Source organism: Tripterygium wilfordii, chromosome 4 (genome assembly GCF_013401445.1).
Source record: "Tripterygium wilfordii isolate XIE 37 chromosome 4, ASM1340144v1, whole genome shotgun sequence".
NCBI classification, from domain to species: Eukaryota; Viridiplantae; Streptophyta; class Magnoliopsida; order Celastrales; family Celastraceae; genus Tripterygium; species Tripterygium wilfordii.
In genome coordinates, this window is record NC_052235.1 from 8,283,942 (window position 1) to 8,305,621 (window position 21,680).

General features: G+C 36.1%; 3 protein-coding genes across 3 annotated transcripts; 2 read left to right on the forward strand and 1 right to left on the reverse strand.

The window, feature by feature from the left end:
- Positions 1-5,020: 5,020 nt before the first annotated feature.
- LOC119997592 (uncharacterized sugar kinase slr0537) lies at positions 5,021-11,078 on the forward strand. The gene is made up of 5 exons (XM_038844714.1): positions 5,021-5,681; positions 6,702-6,964; positions 7,836-7,953; positions 9,341-9,549; positions 10,463-11,078. The coding sequence occupies exons 1-5, from the start codon at positions 5,253-5,255 to the stop codon at positions 10,914-10,916; spliced, it is 1,473 nt and encodes a 490-aa protein (XP_038700642.1). The 5' UTR covers positions 5,021-5,252; the 3' UTR covers positions 10,917-11,078.
- A 2,545-nt stretch (positions 11,079-13,623) lies between these two features.
- On the forward strand, positions 13,624-14,475 carry LOC119997440 (putative gamma-glutamylcyclotransferase At3g02910). Its single transcript, XM_038844464.1, has one exon. The coding sequence runs from the start codon at positions 13,770-13,772 to the stop codon at positions 14,358-14,360; it is 591 nt and encodes a 196-aa protein (XP_038700392.1). The 5' UTR covers positions 13,624-13,769; the 3' UTR covers positions 14,361-14,475.
- Positions 14,476-14,899: 424 nt separating this feature from the next.
- LOC119996292 lies at positions 14,900-19,137 on the reverse strand. The gene is made up of 5 exons (XM_038842876.1): positions 19,005-19,137; positions 17,629-17,764; positions 16,276-16,369; positions 15,396-15,476; positions 14,900-15,308 (listed from the first exon to the last, which is right to left on the reverse strand). The coding sequence occupies exons 1-5, from the start codon at positions 19,036-19,038 to the stop codon at positions 15,171-15,173; spliced, it is 483 nt and encodes a 160-aa protein (XP_038698804.1). The 5' UTR covers positions 19,039-19,137; the 3' UTR covers positions 14,900-15,170.
- Between the last annotated feature and the right edge of the window lie 2,543 nt (positions 19,138-21,680).

Genomic DNA, 21,680 nt, shown 5'->3' on the forward strand with positions numbered 1-21,680 from the left:
ACCCTGCTTTTCAGGAAAAGTGGATCAGTGGGTCATTGCCTGTTCTGAGACGTGACATTGATTCTGTTTCCTATTTTTCTTTGTGTTGAAGAACCAAAAAAAAAAAATGACATATTTTGTTTTAGCCTTTTAGGTTAATCTTGTAAAAAAATATATCATTCTTGATGCAATGATAGGTTCGGCCCCTTCAGTCTATCGGTTTACTGAAGAGAGGTGTTCGGTAGAGGATTGGGAATGGGTTGGGTTTGCAGATTGGGATACATCCATGGCTACCAATTCCTCATACTTTCAGACCTATTTCTCCCTTATCTGATGAACTTCGCTATGTTGGTGTGAACTCTTTAATTGATAGGCAAAATAGACAGTGGATGTGTGAGAGGGTCATATCAATTCTTTTGCCTTTCAAAACTGAAGTAATTTTATTGATTCCTTTGCCTAATGAGGAAATAGTTGATTCACTAATTTGGCATTGGGAATCTTGTGGGAAATATTATGTTAGGAGTGCTTATCATCAGGCCATGAATTGGAAGGATTGTGATGTGGCTTCCTCTTCTGGCGGTAGTGGAGTGGGATTTCCCTGGTCAAAATTGTGGGAAGTTAAAATTAGACATTTGTTATGGGCAGTTGTACAAGATGTTTTGCCAACGCATTACAACCTTCAAAGGCGTCATGCTAGTTCCCATTCAATCTGTCTGGGGTGTGGGGATCCACATGAAGATATGGAGCATGTTTTTCGCAGATGTGGGATGCGAGAAAAGTCTGGAAGGAGCTTAGTCCTTGTGATGTGTTTCAACTGGGGAAGGGGATGAGTATTATTGATTGGTTTGTAGAGGTTCTACGGTTGAGTATAGTTAGCACTCAAATAACCTTGGCTACAACGATCTGGGTGCTTTGGAGCATATGGAATTCGATTCTTCATAAGGGGCAAGGTTATAAGTTGGATAATATTGCAAATTAAGCTTTTTCTGGAGAATTTTGTGGCAAGGCAAGAGCTACACGGAATACCAGCAATATATGATGGTTGTAATGGGCATTGGTGTGCTCTAGCATTGGATATGCTAAAGTTGAATGTTGATGCAGTTGGTTTTGCTGAGAAGAATGAGGTGGGTGTTGATGCGATACTTAGAAATTATCAGAGAGACCCTTTGATCTGTTTATCTAAAAGGATTAAAGGGTGTGTAGATCCTTGTTTTGCTGAATTGTTAGCAGAGATCTATTCTTTGTAATGCTTGCAGCAAGAGGGTTATAAGGAGATGGTGGTTAAGGTGGACTCAACGAATGTTGTCGATGCTTTGGTAACTGATGCTTACTCAAATTTGAGGATGGGGCATTTTGTGTGTGAAGCTAAATCTCTTATGGTCTGGTTGGGGGTTTCTCTTTGTTAACATGTTCCCCACTCTGGTAATTCTATTGCTCAGTGTTTAGCTCATATGGCTAAAAATGGGAGTAGAAAAATCATTTGACGATTGGGGTATCCAATGGAATTGAGTCTCTCATTATGAGGGATCGTATCCAAAGGTTGTAATCTTTTTTTTTTAATGAAAGTTTCCTTCTCAAAAAAAAACTATACGTACTTTGTGGATGAGAAAGAATATAAATGAGTTCTTAAAAATGGATTAAGGACATAATCAGCATTTTTTGTTATGTACATTTTTTTTTAATCCAAAGGAGAAAAAAGTTATTCATGAATCAGTGTAGAGTAAGAAACCCCTGCATAATCAGCCCTCATGAAGGGAATATACGAAGCAGGATGAAGTATGTTATCAGCACATAGTGAGTACCCCTAAATAGAGATGTAGGACAACTACACGCCAATCAGACCTATGAAGAAGCTCCCCGATGAGTCCCACTAAATGAAATAAAGCATTCACTGAAGCCCGATGACTATTGAGCATGTCTGACACCAACTTAGAATCCACCTCAACAACAACCCTCCTATAGCCCAAATCTTTGTTAACCCGATCAAAACACCCCATAGCTCGGCACAAGGCACAGAAGATAGATCGATATTCATAGCGCAACCAGCTAACCAATTTCCAACATTATCACAAATAACACCTCCGGTTGAAGCTCAATTTAGATTAGCCCAAAAAGAACCATCAGTATTAACTTTCACCCAACCATCATCCAAGGGAATCCACGTAACCAATTTCTCAACCTTAAGCCTCTTCATATCAGCCAACCTACCCATCATATTATCTGTCAACATGAAGCTCTTCACATTATGCAGAATAATATGTATGGGATGTAAAGGCACAACAAAATCCTTCTCAAAAAGACATTTATTTCTCCATTGCCATAACAACCAGCAAGTCACTCGAAAGACAATAGCCCACGGAGGACCATAAGAGGTATTTTTTAAACAAGAAACTCATCTAAGAGTTGGTCCAGGCTGAGAACCATTTTTTATATAACCGAAAACGACATCATTGAAGTTTGTCCTTGAGACATACAATATGAGCTTAAACTCAGGTCGTCAGGTTGGCGCACAATCGGGTAAATTTGGTCAAAGCCGAACGTGTGACCACAAGAGTATTGCTCCCAACCACGCTAAGAATCAACCTTACGTAATAAACTGCAAAACAAAATCTGAACACACCTTGCATACCTCATATAAGTAATATTGTATGCACTTATCACCGCACACATCTAGATGACGAATATAGCCAATGCGCATTGGAATATTTAGAAGAAGAATATATGTATATATAGAAATTCTCTTCTGCAGACACCCAGAAGTTATATTAACTTACGCACTTCAATCTCACAATTAAAGTAATGATCTCCACTTCTCATTTCACTCTTATACTATTGCATAAATGAATTTTTAAGCCTTGGCTTAGAAATTTGAATTCCCCATTAGAGATTTATTTTTTATGATATGAGAATTCGTATTTACTATTGTTTGAGTGTGTTTTGGGTAAACCTATGAGCCCGTACAAAATAATAATCTAACTATGATCATCATTAATAATGTTATGGATTATTTTATATTAGAACAAAAAAAAATACACAATAGGTTAATTGGACAAGACAAAACTAAGATCAATTTGGTCATTCAAAATCAATTCTTATTACACTTGTTTGATTAAATCTCAAGAATGAAGGTTAATAAAAAATAAGACATACCTTTTTTATATGTTGTCCAATCCAAATAGAGCCCACTAGCTTAATAATGACACTTCATATAAAATCCAAATTAAATGTGAAATCAATGGTTGATATTTGCCTTCACCTTACTTAACAAACACTATTTAAATCCAATCAAATCAAAGCAATTTGTAGGTTGCCGGAAGCTGACTTGCAACCAAACGAGACGGGACCAACTCTTCCTTTTGTGTCGTAATATATATATATATATATATGTTGTGATTGGAAATGATGAGTTCATAATGTAATATAGGTGAAAGAGGTTTTTTTATCGGTCTTACAAACCAAACAATATAAATTTTGTTCAAAACAAAAATCAAGTTCAATATGAACAATGCATGATAATTATGGATGGTTGGATATAACATAAGAGTCACCTTTCTGATAAAGAGTCGCCGAAAATCATTAGGATTGTTTTAGAGTAATGAATTAATGATTGTGGAGATTTTAATAAATAATATTTTTATTTGGTTTAAAAAATATTTATTAAGTTAAAATTGTATCGTTTTATACTCTAGTATTAGTCAAATGTAGGTCAACGAATGGAAGACCCAGCAATGAGATAAAAACAAAGCATAGGGGGCCCAATTCTTACAAATTCATAACGAGGGGGGTGCATATAGACATGACCCTCCCCACTTTCTCTTTCGCGAAGACCTCCATCCCCTCCCTCTCAGTCTTTCTCTTTCGGCTAACACCTAAATCTCTCTGTTGTTTCTTCTATATCAGACCAAATAGAGACCACAGAACATCATCTCTTCCTAGAACCAACTAAATGTATTGCTCTTGGGTCCAGTTAGTGCAGAGGATTGTTGCTTCGTCCGGCTGGGTCGAGCGAAGAGGCTATTTCGTTAGTTGAGAATTGTGCAAGAGAGGTACATCAAATTGCTTTTCGTGGTGGCTAGGTCTTCGAGTTAGAGAAGCAAGAGAGGAAAATTGTTCACATTTTGTGTTTGTGATTTGTGTCTTACGGGAGAAAAACATTATGGGTCCGTTTAATAGACAATTTTGACAGTAACATATATTGTAGCATATAATGTGGTAGTATATATGGTGGTAATAAATGATAACAAATGTGGTTTTTGAAATACTAGTAGGTGTTTGATTATACTTTTGCTGGTAGTATATTGTGTTAAAATTATTGTGACAAATTATGTGCAGGGGTATTATACATTTAAGTTGTAACAGATTTAAATAAATAACAAAATAAATTATAAACAAATAACTAATACAAATAGTAACATTATTAAATTAGTTAAATAATAACATTTTATATTTTTTAATAAATAATTATCAGATTTAATAAATTAATACCATCTGAATAATTATCAGATTTAATAAATAATTTATTAATATTAATAAATTAATAAAAACTTTGCTACAAGCCCTCATTTACACAAGAGTAAAATCGAAAAATCAATTAAATTATTGGATATAAATGAAAAATTGTAATAAAAATGTTAGAAAATTGTCCAAAAGGGCAATATTATTATCCTAAAATTGTCTGAAAGTTTGGGGAAAAAAATGTCGTTTGATGTATCAATACAATAACAATATATTGTCTCGGTATAGTATATTGTCCACCAAAATGGTGCACCAAATGAGCCTTATATATACACATCTCTTCTCTCGTGATAACGGAGGCCTTATTTTAAAAACATGACATTTGCTTTAAGTCGACTTAACTAACGGTTGAGATTAAGGTTCGATTTTAGAGCCCTTTTTCCCTTTTTTTCTATGGACTATGGGGACCGGACCGGCTCCTGTCTCTTCTGACTCTGGAGTTCGGTTTTTTTTCGGTGTATCTAAATACTAATCTCGGCCGTTCATCTAAACAACAAAGGTTAGTAACTAGAAATAAAAGGGTCGGCTGGTAGAAGATTACGAAGAGAGGTCTGAGGTCTCCGATCTCCATTTTATCCTCCATTTGCCCATACAGCACCAGAAAGAGAGAAAGCAAAGCAAAAGTCTCTGGTTCGACTCTTCATTCTGTGGATGGAGGAGATGCACCCATCTCCATCCTCTTCAAAGTAATCATACTTCTGAGAAAAACAAACCAACCCATCTAATTTTTATATAATTATAGCATCGATACCACGCACATGTCGTCTCTATCTCTCCTCTCTCCCCCTAATTTATCTCCTTTTCACATCACCACCACCTCTCCATCTTCTTCTCCTCTTCTCATTCTTCATTCCCGCTCTTCTTTATATGGGGATTGCTCCACCACCACCACTGCCCCAAGAGCTTTTGTTTCTTGGCACTGTAGGGCCACAGAGAGGTCTGTTTTTTCTCCTATGCAAAAGTCACGAGATGGGTACTCCAGGGTGTGTTCTTTCTCTAGATTTAGAGGTGATACTGGAGGAGATGTAGAGAAAGGAAGCGAGGAAATTCAGGCAGAAGCAGGTGATGATGGAAGTGGCACTGAAGAGGAGGAGGAGGAAGAAGAAGGGGAGCAAGAAATAGGGCATTTAAGCCCCACTTCTGTTCTGCCTGAGAGATGGGATGTTTTGGGTCTTGGCCAAGCCATGGTAATTTCTTCTCTTTCTTGTATTGTATTTTTAAAATTCAGTCCTAGAAAGCTTGTGGAGAAGGATATAAGATCATTTGTTTTTGGGTATTGGGGGGGTGTTAAGGGTTTCTGTAATTGGCGCAGGAGCCAGATACTTGTACCACTCGCGCAATTTTGTTCCTGAAGAAGTGATCTTCCTGGCCCTTTCAAAGTCCTGGCGTACATTTCTATCTGTCAATAGATATTGTTGATATAATTATTGTACTTCGTGACAGGAAGAGGAAATAAGATACTCGTCTATGGTATTATTAAGGTTGGGTTAAAGAGTTTTGGGAAAGGATTGGTACAGGGTGTAGGTTTTAATTGAATTGAGTTGTGAAGGAGAATTCAATGGTGCACCCCAAATAATGTTTTACTTCTTGGAGCCAACGTCGACTATTTGTCATTACATCTTCTTGTTGCTGGGTTTGACCATGGGAAATTAGTGTTCGCAAAGAAGGCTTTGCCACTCATTTTGTTTGTTTTTAGTATTCTTATCACCAATTATTTAGCAGTGTTGATTTTGTTCGACCATTTTTTCATGTAATATCTGCTTGATATTCCAGTTTAGACGGAAAAGTCCGATGACTATTGCATTACAAATGTTATGCTCTAACCGCTGAGTCGCTGACCTAAACAGGGTAAACTAACATCAATTTTTATGTACAGAGGAACTTTAGCAAACTGTTGAATCTTAGCTCTTTGTAATTAATGTGCACCATTTTCTTCATGTAATATCTGGTTAATATTCCAGTTTAGACGGAAACGTTTTGGTTATGATCATTATTTGTTCACTATTTCGTGACTTCTGAAATGTTTTAATACAATAAGCAGTTATATGTCTTCCAACAGCATCACATTGTGCACCAACTTTATTTGACCTTCTTGTATGAAGCTTTGGAGGTTGCTTAACTATATTTACATTATTCTCCTAAAGTGCTTGTCTGGTTTGCAAGCAAGATCTAACCTTTCACTTGCTCTCTGTTACTATATATTACAGGTAGACTTTTCTGGTATGGTCGATGTTGAGTTTCTGGAGAGATTGGGGTTAGAGAAAGGAACCAGAAAGGTTGTAAATCATGAGGAGAGGGGTACAGTCTTGCAGGCTATGGATGGTTGCAGCTACAAGGCCGCTGCCGGTGGATCGCTTTCCAACACCCTTGTGGCCTTGTCAAGGCTTGGATGTAAACCCATTGGAGGGCCTGTCTTGAATATAGCCATGGCAGGCAGTGTGGGGAGCGATCCACTAGGTGGATTCTACAGGTCAAACTCCATGCTATATTGTTCTCGCTTAGTTTTCATTTGTTATTTTAGCTTGTTTAGTCATGAAGGTGCAGATGAGAGGACTCCTTGTCTGTGACACTCTAGGTGATTAAATTCTAAGGGATGAGGATGAATAAATATTATACCATATATGTCATTGGTGTCTTTTTTCGAAAAGACTTATCTTGTGGAGCTGCTTCATATTGTGGAAGTGCTGATGTTAATAAAATGCTTGCTTTGTTGAAATTTCACCCTAAGAAGAACATTGTGTTTCTGCACTTTTCACTCATAATATCTAGTTTTGCTGTGTCAATATCATATAGTAATTAGTAAGCTAGAGGAGAAAAAGAAGGTAACATGAGGAGGTCAGCCTGTTATCTTTCCTTTTCATTTTATATAATTAATGGCATATGAACAAAGAGTCATATTGCTGGAAAAAGCAATTTTCTGGTGTCGCTGCTTCCATTTTTCCTTACAAATCTATCCATTTTCCCTTAGAATTTACAAATCTACCCATTTTCCCTTACAAATCTATGTAGCAAAGGCATGTCCTGGCAAAAAGTGAAGCAAAACATTTAGTCTCAAAGCCTTGCACCAGAGCTCAATATCCACATATAAATGAATAAAATATTTTGCTTATTTTTCCTTTTCATAAGATGCAATTAAGCCTTTTCTGGTTCAACCCAATTGCTCAAGGACTTAATCCCTTCCCGAATGAGAGAGAGAGGGAGAGAGGTAGAGAGAGAGTAGAACTGCATTACTATCAAAATCACTAGTATACCCTAGGAAGTATACCTTCTTTGAGAAAATTTTGACTTGAATTTCAGCTACCGTGGTAAGTCGAAATCTTTACCTTTGATGTGTTCCGTAGATCAAAACTTCGTCGGGCGAATGTGAATTTTCTATCTGATGCTGTAAAGGATGGGACGACGGGCACAGTGATAGTTCTCACAACTCCAGATGCTCAGCGTACGATGCTTGCATATCAGGTAACACCTATTTTGAGTGAAAGTCATTGTAAATCCTAAATTGAGTTCGCTACGATTTCTGTCTTTGATTTTTTTCTTTGCCTTTGTTATTTTCGTTTTTTTCTTTTCAAAATTTGTGTTAGCAGCATATTGCTCATCGTTGAATGTACAACTGAACAAATGGTTTGTCTGTCTCTATAGTTACGTATAGCCATGAACTGATATTTTATTTTGTGAAGCTGAAATTTCTACTCTTTCTTACCTATTGTCACTTCTTTGACCATTTGTCATATGATTTTGTTGCTTTCAATGTAATAGGTAACAATGGAAATTAGAATTCAATATCCCATGGAACAATAGTTTTCCAATTATGGGAAAAATGAGCAGATCTAGATTTCCTGCAAATTTACTCCCTTCTATTCCTTACAATTCCACATCTAAGCATTTGGATTTATCCATGTCAAAATATTTGAATTTGATTAAAAGAGGGAAAAGAGCTATTCAAACCTTTTTTTGTGAAATACTAAGGTATTGGAGGAACTGGGAACTGCAGGGGATCAAAATAGCTCTTTTGGGGCATACTTGTAATTGTTCTTTTCTTATGTTATTTGTTCATTATATTTTGATTATCTCCATTATGTAGAATTCTTTCATTATCTTTTCTGTGGTAGCTAATCAAATTGTGGTTAAACAATGACAACAGGAAAACCATCTGTCGTGTATGAGGAATTTTATGATCTTTGGAAAATTGGTGTAATTTAAAATTGAAGGAAAATGAAGAACTTACCCTATCCCTTTGTAGCTGGCTGTTCATGAGTAACTGCAAACTGAATGAAAGTGATAATATGAGTTGAAAATTTAGATTATCTTAGAGCTGAAGGTTCTGACTTCTGCGCTTGATTCTTTCCTGGATTCCCACTCTATTAGTCACAGTATTCAGTATTGCTATGCTATTTAGGGAACTTACTTATTGTTCTGTTCATGCTTCTCATGATTCATATATCTACCTAGATGATTGAACAAAAAAAGAGATCCCATTAAGGAGGCTGTTTTACCCCTTCTTTTGGCCTGAAGATGAGTGTCTATTTTGCAAAATATGTGGCTCCAATTTTAATTAACTCGGGAGAGATGTTCTCATCAGAGAAAATGACCGCAATGCAACTAATTATGTTTTGGCTCATGCTTGTTCCATGTTTTCCCCTGTTGGTATTAGAAGGCATAATGCAACTAATTATGCAGCATCTCTTGGTCTCCTTTATTGAAAGAAAAAAGAATACCCACTGCCTTGGTATATGGTTTTTGTTCGTATGCAAATCAAATAAAAGTATATTCCAGTGGAACTTTTAAGTTTCGTAATTTACTTTTGCCTTTGTTTTGGTTTCTGAGTTGATTTTTTCTATGAGGTCAGGGTACATCATCAATTCTTAGCTATGATTCAAGCTTGGCAAGCATTATTTCAAAAACGAATATACTGGTTGTTGAAGGCTATTTATTTGAATTTCCTGATACCATTAAAACGATTACCAAAGCTTGTGAAGAAGCACGCAGGAACGGTGCGCTGGTTGCAGTCACAGCATCTGATATGACCTGCATCGAGAAACACTATGATGATTTCTGGTAAGATATTACTTCATTTGGTCAAGTGTACTCAATACAATTTTTTGGCCATTAATTGTATGTTAAGTGGATTTAGCATCATGAATTTTTTTTTCCAACACTGTGTTTGGATAGATTAGATAAAAAAGTTTTTGCTCAATGTCACTGTTTAGTGGTGGTTGGTCATACCAAGGGAACCCTAACCTAGGAGTTTTGGGAGGACCCCTCTTTTACCCTGTTTCTCTGGCAGCTGTAGAAGAATTTTATTTGCGAAGTTCTTACTGTAGAATTCTGGCAATCATCCCGTGAGAACCATTTTTCCTTGTTTTGAAGACATAGAGTGAACTCTTCCCTGTGCCTTTTGGTTCACTTTTCATGCGTAAACCATCAGAGGCTCCTATTCTCCAGTGATTCCTAAGCACGAGGTGCATGTAGCTTGTAGCGTTATTATCTCCAGGAATTTGCTTATTTCCTTCCTGCATGACTTTAATGCATTATTCATTTACTTATTTTACATGGAGTTACAATTCCAGTATTGGAACTTTAGTCCTTGTCATATAGAGTTAATGATCTAGGTTGCATCTGCATTTTATGGTTGCATTGGTCCTTGGAAGAAGCTAACAAAATTTTGAAAGTTTTGGGATTGTGTTGCGATTTCAGAGAACTCGCGAACAAGCATTGACAAGGAACCTGCATATTTATGCTGAAGTTTTATTAGTTTGTATGACAGTAAAATAGCACAGAATATTTTGACAATCTCAGTCTTTTCATTGTGATTTGAAGACCAATGCAATTTTTAAATCTGTCCTCCAGAATAAAGTGTAGGGCTTTAATTTCTTTAGTTTGCGACCCATGTTATAGTTATTTGTCTTGCTAAGTACTGCTGGACAAATTCACTGATCTAAAATGCCCTTTTCTCTCTTTTATCGCTCAGGGAAATTGTAGGGAACTATGCCGACATTGTGTTTACAAACAGTGATGAAGCGAGAGCATTCTGTCATTTTGCCCCCAAGGAAAGCACAATTTCAGCAACTAGGTATCTAAGCCACTTTGTTCCTCTAGTCTCGGTTACCGATGGGCCAGAAGGCTCTTACATTGGTGTGAGAGGAGAAGCTGTTTATATTCCCCCTTCTCCTTGTGTACCGGTTGACACTTGCGGTGCTGGTGATGCATATGCGGCTGGCATCCTGTATGGAGTACTACGTGGTGCATCAGATTTAAAAGGAATGGGAACGTTGGCAGCGAGAGTTGCAGCCACTGTCGTTGGCCAACAGGGGACTCGACTCAGGGTGCACGATGCTGTGGAGCTAGCAAAGTCGATGACATTCCATTTCGAGACTTCAAAGGCACGAACAGATTCCAGTTCCGATCATATTTCAAGCTTGTAGTCGGTTTCCTTGCCCCATTTTGTTTCTTTAGCCATTCTTTTCAATCTGATCATAATTCCTGAATTTGAACATAACTTAAATTCTGTACATTGCAATTGTATTTCTTGATATACTGGCGATACATTTGCCACCAATTTGATGAAAAAAATGTTATTACATATAGTTGTGTTCTCTCGCCAAGAGCGGAGAACAGTTGGTAAAGAATCCATAATAGGATGATGATGCAGATGCACTCATAATACCCAGCCAAAGGACCCATTAAATGGAAGAGTGAGGTGTGTATTTTGCTTCCGTAGCGAGATCAAATTAGTTTATAGGTCGAAAAAAAAAGTATTTGGCTTGTCACTGAATAGATTACTGCTGAGTAAAATTTGTGCTCACTCCCTTACCTCAATTGAGAAAACCTTGAAGAATTGTACCAGTCGAAGGGTATTTCAAGCCAAGTGTATTTGAAGAAACAGTTTCACACACTGTGTATGGTTGAACGTACAACAATTTCAAATCACTTTAGTGTTGTTCTCAACGGGATCGTCTAGGAATTGAAGTTTGTTGTAGTGAAGACGGATGATGAGGATATAACTTTGTGGTTGATATGGTCTTTTCCATCTTCCTATGAATACATGAAACCAATTTTGATTCATGGGAAGGAAAATAATTTTTTTTGAAGTTATCGAGAAACTTTTCTCTGAAGAGAGAAACCTGAGTGGTGGGAGTAATGGTTTGTCGAAGAACTCAACGTTGGTAGCAGGAAACAGGAAGAATAATTTATTGTTTACGTGTTAATGTCTCCTATATATAACTTACTGGGGTATTGTATAATCTTAGGTTTTGTCATAACGTCATGAAACACAAGAACTTAATTTAATGAACAAATTGTATAAAATTTTAATAAAAGCTTCCAAAAAGAGGAGAAAAATTGACTTTCCTTTGATTGTTTTGTATAATGTTTTCCCAATTGCCTTTATTTTAATTCTCCGCCGGTTGTTACTAATAAAATACTAATTATGAACAAGTTGAAACTCTAAAGAATCTCTCTCCCCTACTTTTGTAGTGTTTTAAAAGTTAATCCGGGCTGTCTCTCAGACGGATTCTAGGGTCGTTCGGTACCTATTGTACCAAGCTAAAGGTTCCATGAAGCAAAACTTGGAGTACTCGAGGTGTGGAAAGTATGGGCACCTCAAGAGGGATTGTCAATTTGTCATCAAGGTGGAGCTGATTCAGCAAGTCACTTCGATGAAGGTAACAATGCGTTTTCAACAGAAGATGTAGGTGATGCTCTCTAAAGGGCAGGACATCCTCGTTGCATGTCGTTAGTACCATGGAAGATGATGTGTTACTGATAGCGGGTACACGGGCATTGACTTGGCGGTAATGCAAGGTCTGTGATGGAAATGTATGTTGAGGGGCTGCGGAATTCCTAAGAAAGCCAAGCGTGGGGGTTGCATCATAATTTTCAATAGATTTTTTCAACATGTGCCGGAAGGAGAATCTTGGAATGGTGAATTCTGAATGGATATACTATTTTGGGTGAAGTAAGACTGTCAGTGAAAACGATGATATAGCGAAAGTTATAGAATTTTTTGATGAGGTGGAGATTGTTAGGTTTTTTTATCAAAAAGTTTGGTACAAGGACGGAGACATTTTATCTAGAGTGATTTTATTTGCACACCCAAATATTATTTGTTCGAGATAAGCTGGCTTGGAGGAAATGTACTCTGAGTTCAGACACAACGCTCGGTAACACAGCTTTCAACCGGTTGCACGGGCACTTTGAAATGAGTTTGTAAATCACGTTACACAAGTTAGATCCGTGAAAAGATAGAGAATAAAGTCCTTTAAATTAATTAGTGGCCACCATATTTACTTGTGTATCTATATATATATATATAGAAGGTGCACCATATTGGCTTTGAATTAATTAATTATATTTCATTGGAGGGGTCCTATAAACAACTGCGTGCGCATCAAAAACTGCTCTTGTTTTTTTTTCATCAATAAAAGCCAAAAAACACTGATTGGGCATGTTTTGTTGTTTTCTTGCTTTTTGTAAATAGAAAAAGAAACAATGATGTGGAATGTTTCTTGCTTTGGCATGACATATGCATATACATATATATATATATATATATATATATATATATATATTATGACATAGGATAATATGCATTCAGGTCCCATTAAATTAATATTATCCCATAAAAACATCTAATTTAATAGGTGAATTTCTCTAAGGTCAAATCGTGTAAACTCGAGAGATTATGAGATCTTGAGTTCATGGATGGAACTAATATTGGATATTAAGGAGCGAAACTTAGTGAGGGGGGTACGGGAGCCATGTCCTTGAAATCTTTTTTTTTTTAAATTCTAAATATATTATTTGTTATCGAATGATTGTAATAAAATACAATAAAAATGAGGACCACACATTTATTGTTAGATTCATCATATCTATAATTGAAAAATAAATCTATAAAATTGATCGATACTTTTAGTCCACATAATATCATTTCAATATATATGCATAGTTTTTAATTTCTAACAAAAAATATATCATTGTGTTCGTTGCGATGAACACTACATATTTATAATTTTTAAAAATAAAAATAAAAATTTTTAATGTTCAAAACAGGTATTACAGTGGGACCCGGGCTTCCATAAAATTAATCCACACTTTTAGTACACATAATATCATTTCGACATATATGCATAGTTTTTAGTTTTTATCGAAGATACCCCATTTTGGTATTTAAACACCGTATATGTAGGTGGTCTCCAATCAATAGACAGTTGCATACGCGCACACGCGTTCTCTCTCCCTCAACAACTCTTCTTCTTCTTCGTCAGATCCAAAATATGGGCATTGAAAATGGAGGATCTGAATCCGAAGACGCCACAACAACAACAAAAGCTCAGACTCATCTGGTATTCACGTACGGGACCTTGAAGCGAGGCTTCTGGAATCACACGCTTTTACAGGATCTCATGCGAACCGGAGACGCCGTCTTCAAGGGCACATACCGAACCGTAGAGAAATACCCCCTTGTGTGCGGGCCCTACAAGGTCCCTTTCCTCCTCAATTTCCCAGGCGTCCCTGGTTCCCGCACTGTCTCCGGGGAGCTCTACGCCGTCTCCGCCCGCGGCTTCTCCCGACTTGATGAACTCGAGGGCACCACTCGTGGCCACTACGAGCGATTGCCCATCGAGGTGAGGCCCACTGGTAATAATGACGATGGAGAGAATTGTGGGAACGAGAGCGTCTGGGTAGAGGCGTATTATGCTCACAGGAGTTACGCGGCGGAGATATGGAGGAGGAACGGAAAGAGAGGGCTTGGGGAGTATTCGGAGAAGGAAGCAAAAGGGTATGTGAAGAGGAAAGATAGGCCGCAGCATTTAAGTTTCCTGGACCAGATTCATGTTTTTGTCACATCTTCTTCTGCTGTTTGATTATGAAATTTTCTGGATTTTACAAATAAGTTTTCTGGGTTTTGTTATGTTCAGTTACTTTTACTTTATCATCGATGTATGAAAACAATGAATATATATATATATATATATATATATATATATATAAATCTACCCTGATTGGTAGTCATTTTCGATCTCATTGTCTTTTGTCGATAACCTTAGATTATTCTAATACAACTTGAGAGTAAAGAAAATGATGGTACGGAAGGGACGGTGTGGGGGTGGGGGTGGGGACAGAGGTGGTTGGTATGGTAAATATGTTGGAAAGAATAGATCCACGGTTGTGGATGGGTGGTAAAATGGCAGACGGGGGTACATTGGGCATGTGCACGGCGGAGGAATTGGCGTAGGTGGGGGCAGCGGGATGGCTGAAGTTCATCGCGGGTTAACTCTCTGACATACGTGGTTTTCAAAATAGCTTCTTCTTTTCTCCTCATTCCATGAGGAAGGTACTCCGCGTAAACTGATTTCACCTCATCCATGCATGCTTACAAACAAGGCTTTAATGGATAAAATTCCAATTAATTATTTTTGATGAAAGTGCTTGATTAACTTTGATCTGAAGAAGAATTCAGTAGGAAACCAATTACAGGAAGCCAATAATCACATGAAAAATAAGTTCATCAATGAAGGGAAAAGCAAAAGGTAAATTTGCGGGGCAACCACACTACTTCCAGAGAACAAAAGGCAATAGCAAACCATTATGCAGGTCCAATGGTTCAGATGTAACTTTTTCAAGTAGAGATTCAGCTGGTACCATACCTCAGATCATTATAACCAGCCATAACATCACATGGTAGCTTCCACCTCGGGATCAGTTTCAATGGGCACCTGCGGCGAATTGTTGCCACCTCTTAAACGTGAAGATACATTGTCAATGGCAGAATTTAGCTGGCTGATTTTCTCGTTCAAAGTTTGGCGGGTTCTCTGCATTCAAATAGAAGGCAATACCAAATTAAAACAGGGTAATAAAATGAACAAACATGATGACAAAATAGACCTGATGGTAATTACCTCGAGACCTTCATCATAGTATATCGGCCTCCTGGCCTTACGAAACCCATATTCATTTTCATTAAGCAGTGATCTTCTTATCTGAAATAAATAGAACAAGATCACATGCATAGTTGTACCATAAACTACAGCATAAACCAGGCCTCAAAACAATTAATATAACATATGACTATACAAAACTCAACCCCATCGGAAAATTGACAAAATATTACATCTAATAGTATCTCAACAGCTTTTCTTTCCCCATGCACAGGTGAAACCGTGAGACTTCAATGATGGGCCATTGAAACAAATGCCTTTCAAGATCTAGCAAATTTAAAGTACCGTGCACACAGTTCATGTAAGTCATAATCAATATGTGCCAATTTTATCTTAAAAGAAAATGTGTAGAAAAATCCTTTGTACTTGAAATTACTATTATGCTAATTTTGTCTTTAAACTAGCTCCTCCTGGGATGCCGAACAAGCACTTAATTTTGACAAACAAAACCAACCAGAAATTCAAGAGGTTAGATTGGCCTGGATATATATTAATTTTATTTGGTGATTTGAAATTTATCAATCCAACAATCAACTGATTGGTCTTGCATAGCTTCAAAACTTATCCCATCCAACCGATGCATAGCCCTAGAAACATAAACACAACTTGAGCAACGTGTGAAAATCAAGAATTCATGTCCTTATACTCATGGATATGCAAAAGTCATTGCATTAATTATTTTAGATCACTACATGCACATGATAAGAACTATGCTTAGTGCGCATAATTGACTGCACAGAGGCCATCGCAACCCCTCTTATGTAAAGTGCAATCACTATTAGAGTTCATTAACTACTTGTTGCAGGATATTGCGAGTGCTTCAAGTGAGCTATTCAATCACCTGGGGAGCAAAGACATATGCTAAAGTTCCAAAAATAGCACCTCCTAGGAGAAAACCAGCAATAAAATCACCACCTCCACCCCTACTACCATCACTGCACATAACAGAGTTGATAAATAAGATGAGAACAAATAGATATAAAATAATATTCACTGCGAAAGGAAATAGATTACTTTAATGAGGATTGAGGAGATTACCAACTTAGCAGCAAGAGTGAAAAAAAAAAAAACTCATACAAGCTTCATACAGAAAAACAAACACTACATGTGACCATTGCTCCAATGGTAAGTCATGCTGGCCGAGCAAACACCAGATTCTATTGAATAAAGTAGTAGAGTACTCTAATGAATAAGAATATTTAACCTCATATTTGAGTATCATACAATTCTTAAAAATATTCTCGCTCAAGTCAGGCTGGCTGAAGCACACATGACACACCATTGAAAAAGTTTAATTGCTTTCGTTCCTTTTCATTAGGAGGAAAGGGAAGAGGGCTATGTGGATGATTAAATCTTTATAATTACCAATACAAGACAAGTGGGAAAACACCCCCAGTCTAGCATGGTACAAATACTACACAAAAATACCTTCGTCAAGGAGAACTCAGAGGGAACAAAAAAGGCTTAGTAGAACTCTGAAAAAACAACCTCTTTTTGGGAGGATGCTCAAGAACTTTCTAAATACAAGCCTATCATAACGCGAAATATTTTTTTAAGGAAAAAAACCTCATAAACATTCTCTGCTGACTGGCTTTAGCCAAAGGAAATCGACAAGTTAAGCATTAAACAAACTAAACAGAGTAAAGGAAGTGTTGAACACCATATATCAAGCCAAAATTCTATCCCAGACATGTTCCCCGCAGCAAAAGAAACACAGGGTAATAATCACCCAATTTTTGCCTACCCCTAATTAAATGGACTTCAAGATGGCCAAGAAGAATATATGCTAATAAAACATCAAGGAGATGTGTTTAAAAATTTAAAATAACCCAAGAATAATATGTAATATGTATATCAAATAACACAAATTGTTATCAGGAGAAAAAAAGACTAGCATATTATATATTTTCCAAATTTTCCTTCGAATACCAGAAAATAGAAGATAAACTTCTAAATATGAAGATATTAATACGTGAAAAATCCACAAACCATATCATGATCTCATCGTTTTTATCAAAAATCAAATGGAACTATGGCATTCAAATACGTTCTTGACCCACTACCTAATTTTCAATTCATCACAGAAAACACAACATGACATGCTTTTTGAGGTTTTTTTACTTCTTAAAGCCAAATGAAAAATCAGTTCAGCATGTGTTACAAATATTGATTTCCAGACATCAAAAAGAAATACCTGTATTCTGCTTGAACTGATAAGTTGTGTTTGCGTCCCAATTTACTTGATTTCTTCTGAACCATCAGTCTTGAAGGCCCCAGAAATGAATTTGACTTCGTGGACCAACATCCAGATACTTTGAGCTGAGATCCACCTATACAAAAAGAAAGAGCAATTGCCTGGGTATAAGAATTCTTCTTTAACAAGGTCTTCTGATTAAAAACCACGCTCTGAGCAATGAAAATAAAAAAAAAATTGTTGAGGAAGCCAGGAATCCAAGTTCATTTTTTATAATAATCTCACGTTTGACCTTTGTCACTTTCGTTTTTGCTGATAATAAGTGGCAACTGAAAGATTAGTGCATTCTCTTTTTGAATGTATTAACAATTTTCTCTTCTAATGCACATACATACATCTACATTCACTTTTATTTCCAACTTGAGAAAAAATCACTCAATTGCATACTGCAAAGCAATAAAAACAAAAATGAAATAGTCCAGAATTTATCTGATTATAATTCTTTTACCCACCTTGATTGACTGTTCTTTTAATGCATATCTATAATTAAGTACACTACAATAGCAAAAGGCAAGGGGCACTACGCTGAAATTTGTCTAACTCGAAAAAGAACCAAATAACTTCTACTATTCGAATAAAAAGAAAATTCAAAAAGATGCACACCATGTGTATAATCGACAAAGGTAGAAAATTAAAGACCTGAGTTAGAGCATTCTTAATTTAGCAACCAAATCAGCTAATTTGAAATAATTTTTTTTACCTATACCACAAAAAAAGCCTTATGTTTCATTTTGACATCATACACACCAAATTCTGAACCCCAAATCAATTACATAAACTCTGTAAGACTTGCCGAAAATTGGTCGTTCAACTGTCCCAAGCCTCCCCCAGGACCCCACAGTAGAAGTGTTCCCAAACCCTATTCTCCTAGTCAAATGATCAATCACTTGGCCATATATATCCATTTCCCATTTCCAATGTTTCGTTTGTATACCAGAAAATAAAAGATTTAGCGTCACAATATGAAGAAAGATTATAACTAGAGAAGAATCCACACACCTCATCACAATCTCATCATTTTTATCCAAAATCAAATAGAACTATGTTTTCAATCGGATTCCAATACTTTCTTGATCCACTACTTAATTTTTCAATTCTATCCTAAATAAGAGCCATCCAAACAATTGACATGCATACCAAACTTTACATTCAAATAGAAAGAAAAAAAAAATCTCACAAGGAGGTACTGAAATCTCAGTAACCAGAGATTTAATAAGACAAGCACAGCAGAGAATATATCAGAGCCGTAGAAACTAAATCACGGAATTAGATTTCTTAAATACACAATACAATGATAGCGCATACATAACTATTACCTGCGAACGAAACGGGAGCGAAAGAGGTCGCCATGAGAGAAGAGAGCCTGATAAAGTTCGACTGTGCGAGTGTTGATGCCACGAAATTGAAAACTCACAGACGAAGAAGAAGAAAATAATCGTTCTATGTGCTTGTGATTCCCTAACTACCCCTATGTTCACAATAAATTACAAAAGGAAAAGCAACCTGTTATGAATTTATTTTATTTTTCCAATGTCCGATAATTTTTTTAATCTAGTAAAAAAAAAGTAAATAATGAGTTTTCCAAGTGTCCACTAATCAAATTATTATGGATCTTTGATTTTCCAATTTTTAACAAATGTTTAAATTTTAAAATAATAAGTGGCTTCAGTTAAAATGGTAATTTACCAAATGGGTAGGGCTACTTTCATATGCCAGGACAGTTCTGCAGTAAGCCCAAAGCTAATAAGCTTTGGTTAATCCGCTTCATACTAACTGCCAATATTTTACATCACTACAATATCTAAATTGTGATGTACGGCTCTGATCTCATTTTTAGTTTTTAACTTGAGCAATGTTATCAGAACCGAACCAAAATTGAATTGAAAGACTGAAATTTTTAGTTGAACCGGTTCATCTATTAATTTGATGGTTGAACCACTATTTTTTTTAATAAAAAATATAAGGATTATTTTTTTTTGAAATAGAAGAAATAGCATTAAATTACCCAATAAATTGAGTAATTGAGGCCCGTATACACTCGGACCAGCTAAAGGTGGAATACAATCTAAGGACTAAAAAACAAACAAAATAATAAAACACAAACACTAAACCGGAAATCATTAGACATCAAGAACAAAATATGTTAGTTGTATTCTAATAAGAACAAGTCAAAAAGAAGTTTAGAAATAAAGACAAATGTTATAAACTTACAAAAATATCTCTATATTATAAAATAACACACGTTATTCTCTTTTCTTTCTTTCTTCCTCCTCCTCTTATTTTCTCTCTTTCTTCTTCATTCATATCGATCATTGGAAGTTGGTTGTTCAGTCATCATTTTCGATGAACAAACTATCAAAATGAAGCTCTAGATCAGCCCTACCAAAGCCTAATCATCACTGACCATCGATTATCACTTGAGTCGTCGGGAAATTTTTGTGAAATCACGATCACCGTTTGAAAAGGAGTTAGATTCGGCCAATAAGACCAATGTTGGAGACCATCAACACTCCTAATCAACTCCACGGACCAAGATGCATCCCCTTTGAGGTTTTATTACCTATTCGAACTCTTTTTTTTTCTTTTAAAATTGGATATGAATCTGCTGATATTATATATGTTTCAGATCTATTTTGATATGTTATTTGTTTCAGAACTTTAAACATATAACATTTTATTAAAAACAAATAACATTTTAACAAGACAGATAACATTTAACAAGACATATAACATTATGACAGATATCAAATTACTCGAAACAGATAACATATCACCTGTGGTCGACAGATCTCAAATCAGAATAAAAAAAACCACAAAAATCACCACAAAAATTATCGAAAATAATGTTGTGATGACAGATTGAAGAAAACAACAAGATTTACATGCCCCGTGGTGAGTATGAGTATATTTAGTTCAAATACAACAAAAATTGGGATGAAAAATTACTAAAAATGTCATAGAACTCTTGAATAAGCCATGAGGGGCGGGGATGAAGCTTCTGACGACGAAGACGAAGCTGATGGTGGTAGGTCGAGATGAATCATGTATAGGAGGAGCTCTTTCATGTTTGAGGATGAAGATGATGATATTTTAGACAATAAAACTATATATTTTAACTTTTTATCCTTTATGAAATGATGTTTTAAACTTGATGGACCTTATGAAACAAAACTTATTGGAGTGTCTTTATTGGAACAAAAATTTTAATGGAGGGACTTACCTCTAATTTTCCCAAATAAAAAATAGTTTTACCCTTACCTATATGACAACCAGCTCTTCTTTTTCATTAGTCTATTTGCAACAATTATTTTCCACGAATACATGTGATAAATTCTTGTTAATGTTCTCATAAACTCATGTAGTCGATCCCAAACTTTTGAGATAAACGCTTTGATGATGATGATTTTTCACGATCCACTAACATTCAATTCTCTTCAATTAAACTTGTTCTTCCGACTTTAAATTCAGTTCAATCTTGATGTAGGTGCATCTTTGTTTCTTTCATTATCTTTCTTCTCACTATTTGTTTTTTCACTTTTCGAATTTATCTGCATTTGATCTTGTATCTGTTTTGAATTTTTTTTCCCGTGTGTATCGATCATCATTTTCCTTAAACCACTCTGTTATCTATGCTGATGTACCACTATTGAATTAATTAAGGAAGATTAGTCAGTGTAATTCAAACGGTGATAGTTCAAATAAATGTGAGCAATCTCACTGTTTTTATATCAAATTTCACTGTTTTTGAAAAAACAATCAAATTTACACATACTTTCAAAGTCATGAAGCGAGTCCAGTGTTGGGCAAAAGGTGTATGAGGGATTCTCACTCCAACAACTCAACGAGGTTCAAATCCACAAGGTCTCTCTCCTATTACCATCAACACCAAAAATAACACTGGAATCAACCACATCCAGGAACCAATACTTGCAGGTCTGGCCTCAACTCACTTGAGTGACAATGCGTAGAAGATGCACAAGATATATAGTGAA

What these genes read in the sequence shown, in the direction of transcription:
- LOC119997592 (XM_038844714.1), top strand. Translation starts at nt 5,253, where the DNA reads ATGTCGTCTCTATCTCTCCTCTCTCCCCCTAATTTATCTCCTTTTCAC. An exon ending in TGGGTCTTGGCCAAGCCATG is followed by an intron (nt 5,682 to 6,701) that starts GTAATTTCTTCT and finishes TATATATTACAG; the next exon opens with GTAGACTTTTCTGGTATGGT. An exon ending in AAACACTATGATGATTTCTG is followed by an intron (nt 9,550 to 10,462) that starts GTAAGATATTAC and finishes TTTATCGCTCAG; the next exon opens with GGAAATTGTAGGGAACTATG.
- LOC119997440 (XM_038844464.1), top strand. Translation starts at nt 13,770, where the DNA reads ATGGGCATTGAAAATGGAGGATCTGAATCCGAAGACGCCACAACAACA.
- LOC119996292 (XM_038842876.1), bottom strand. Translation starts at nt 19,038, where the DNA reads ATGGCGACCTCTTTCGCTCCCGTTTCGTTCGCAG. An exon ending in CGCTCCCGTTTCGTTCGCAG is followed by an intron (nt 17,765 to 19,004) that starts GTAATAGTTATG and finishes CTTTTTGTATAG; the next exon opens with GTGGATCTCAGCTCAAAGTA. An exon ending in ACTATGATGAAGGTCTCGAG is followed by an intron (nt 15,309 to 15,395) that starts GTAATTACCATC and finishes ATTTGAATGCAG; the next exon opens with AGAACCCGCCAAACTTTGAA.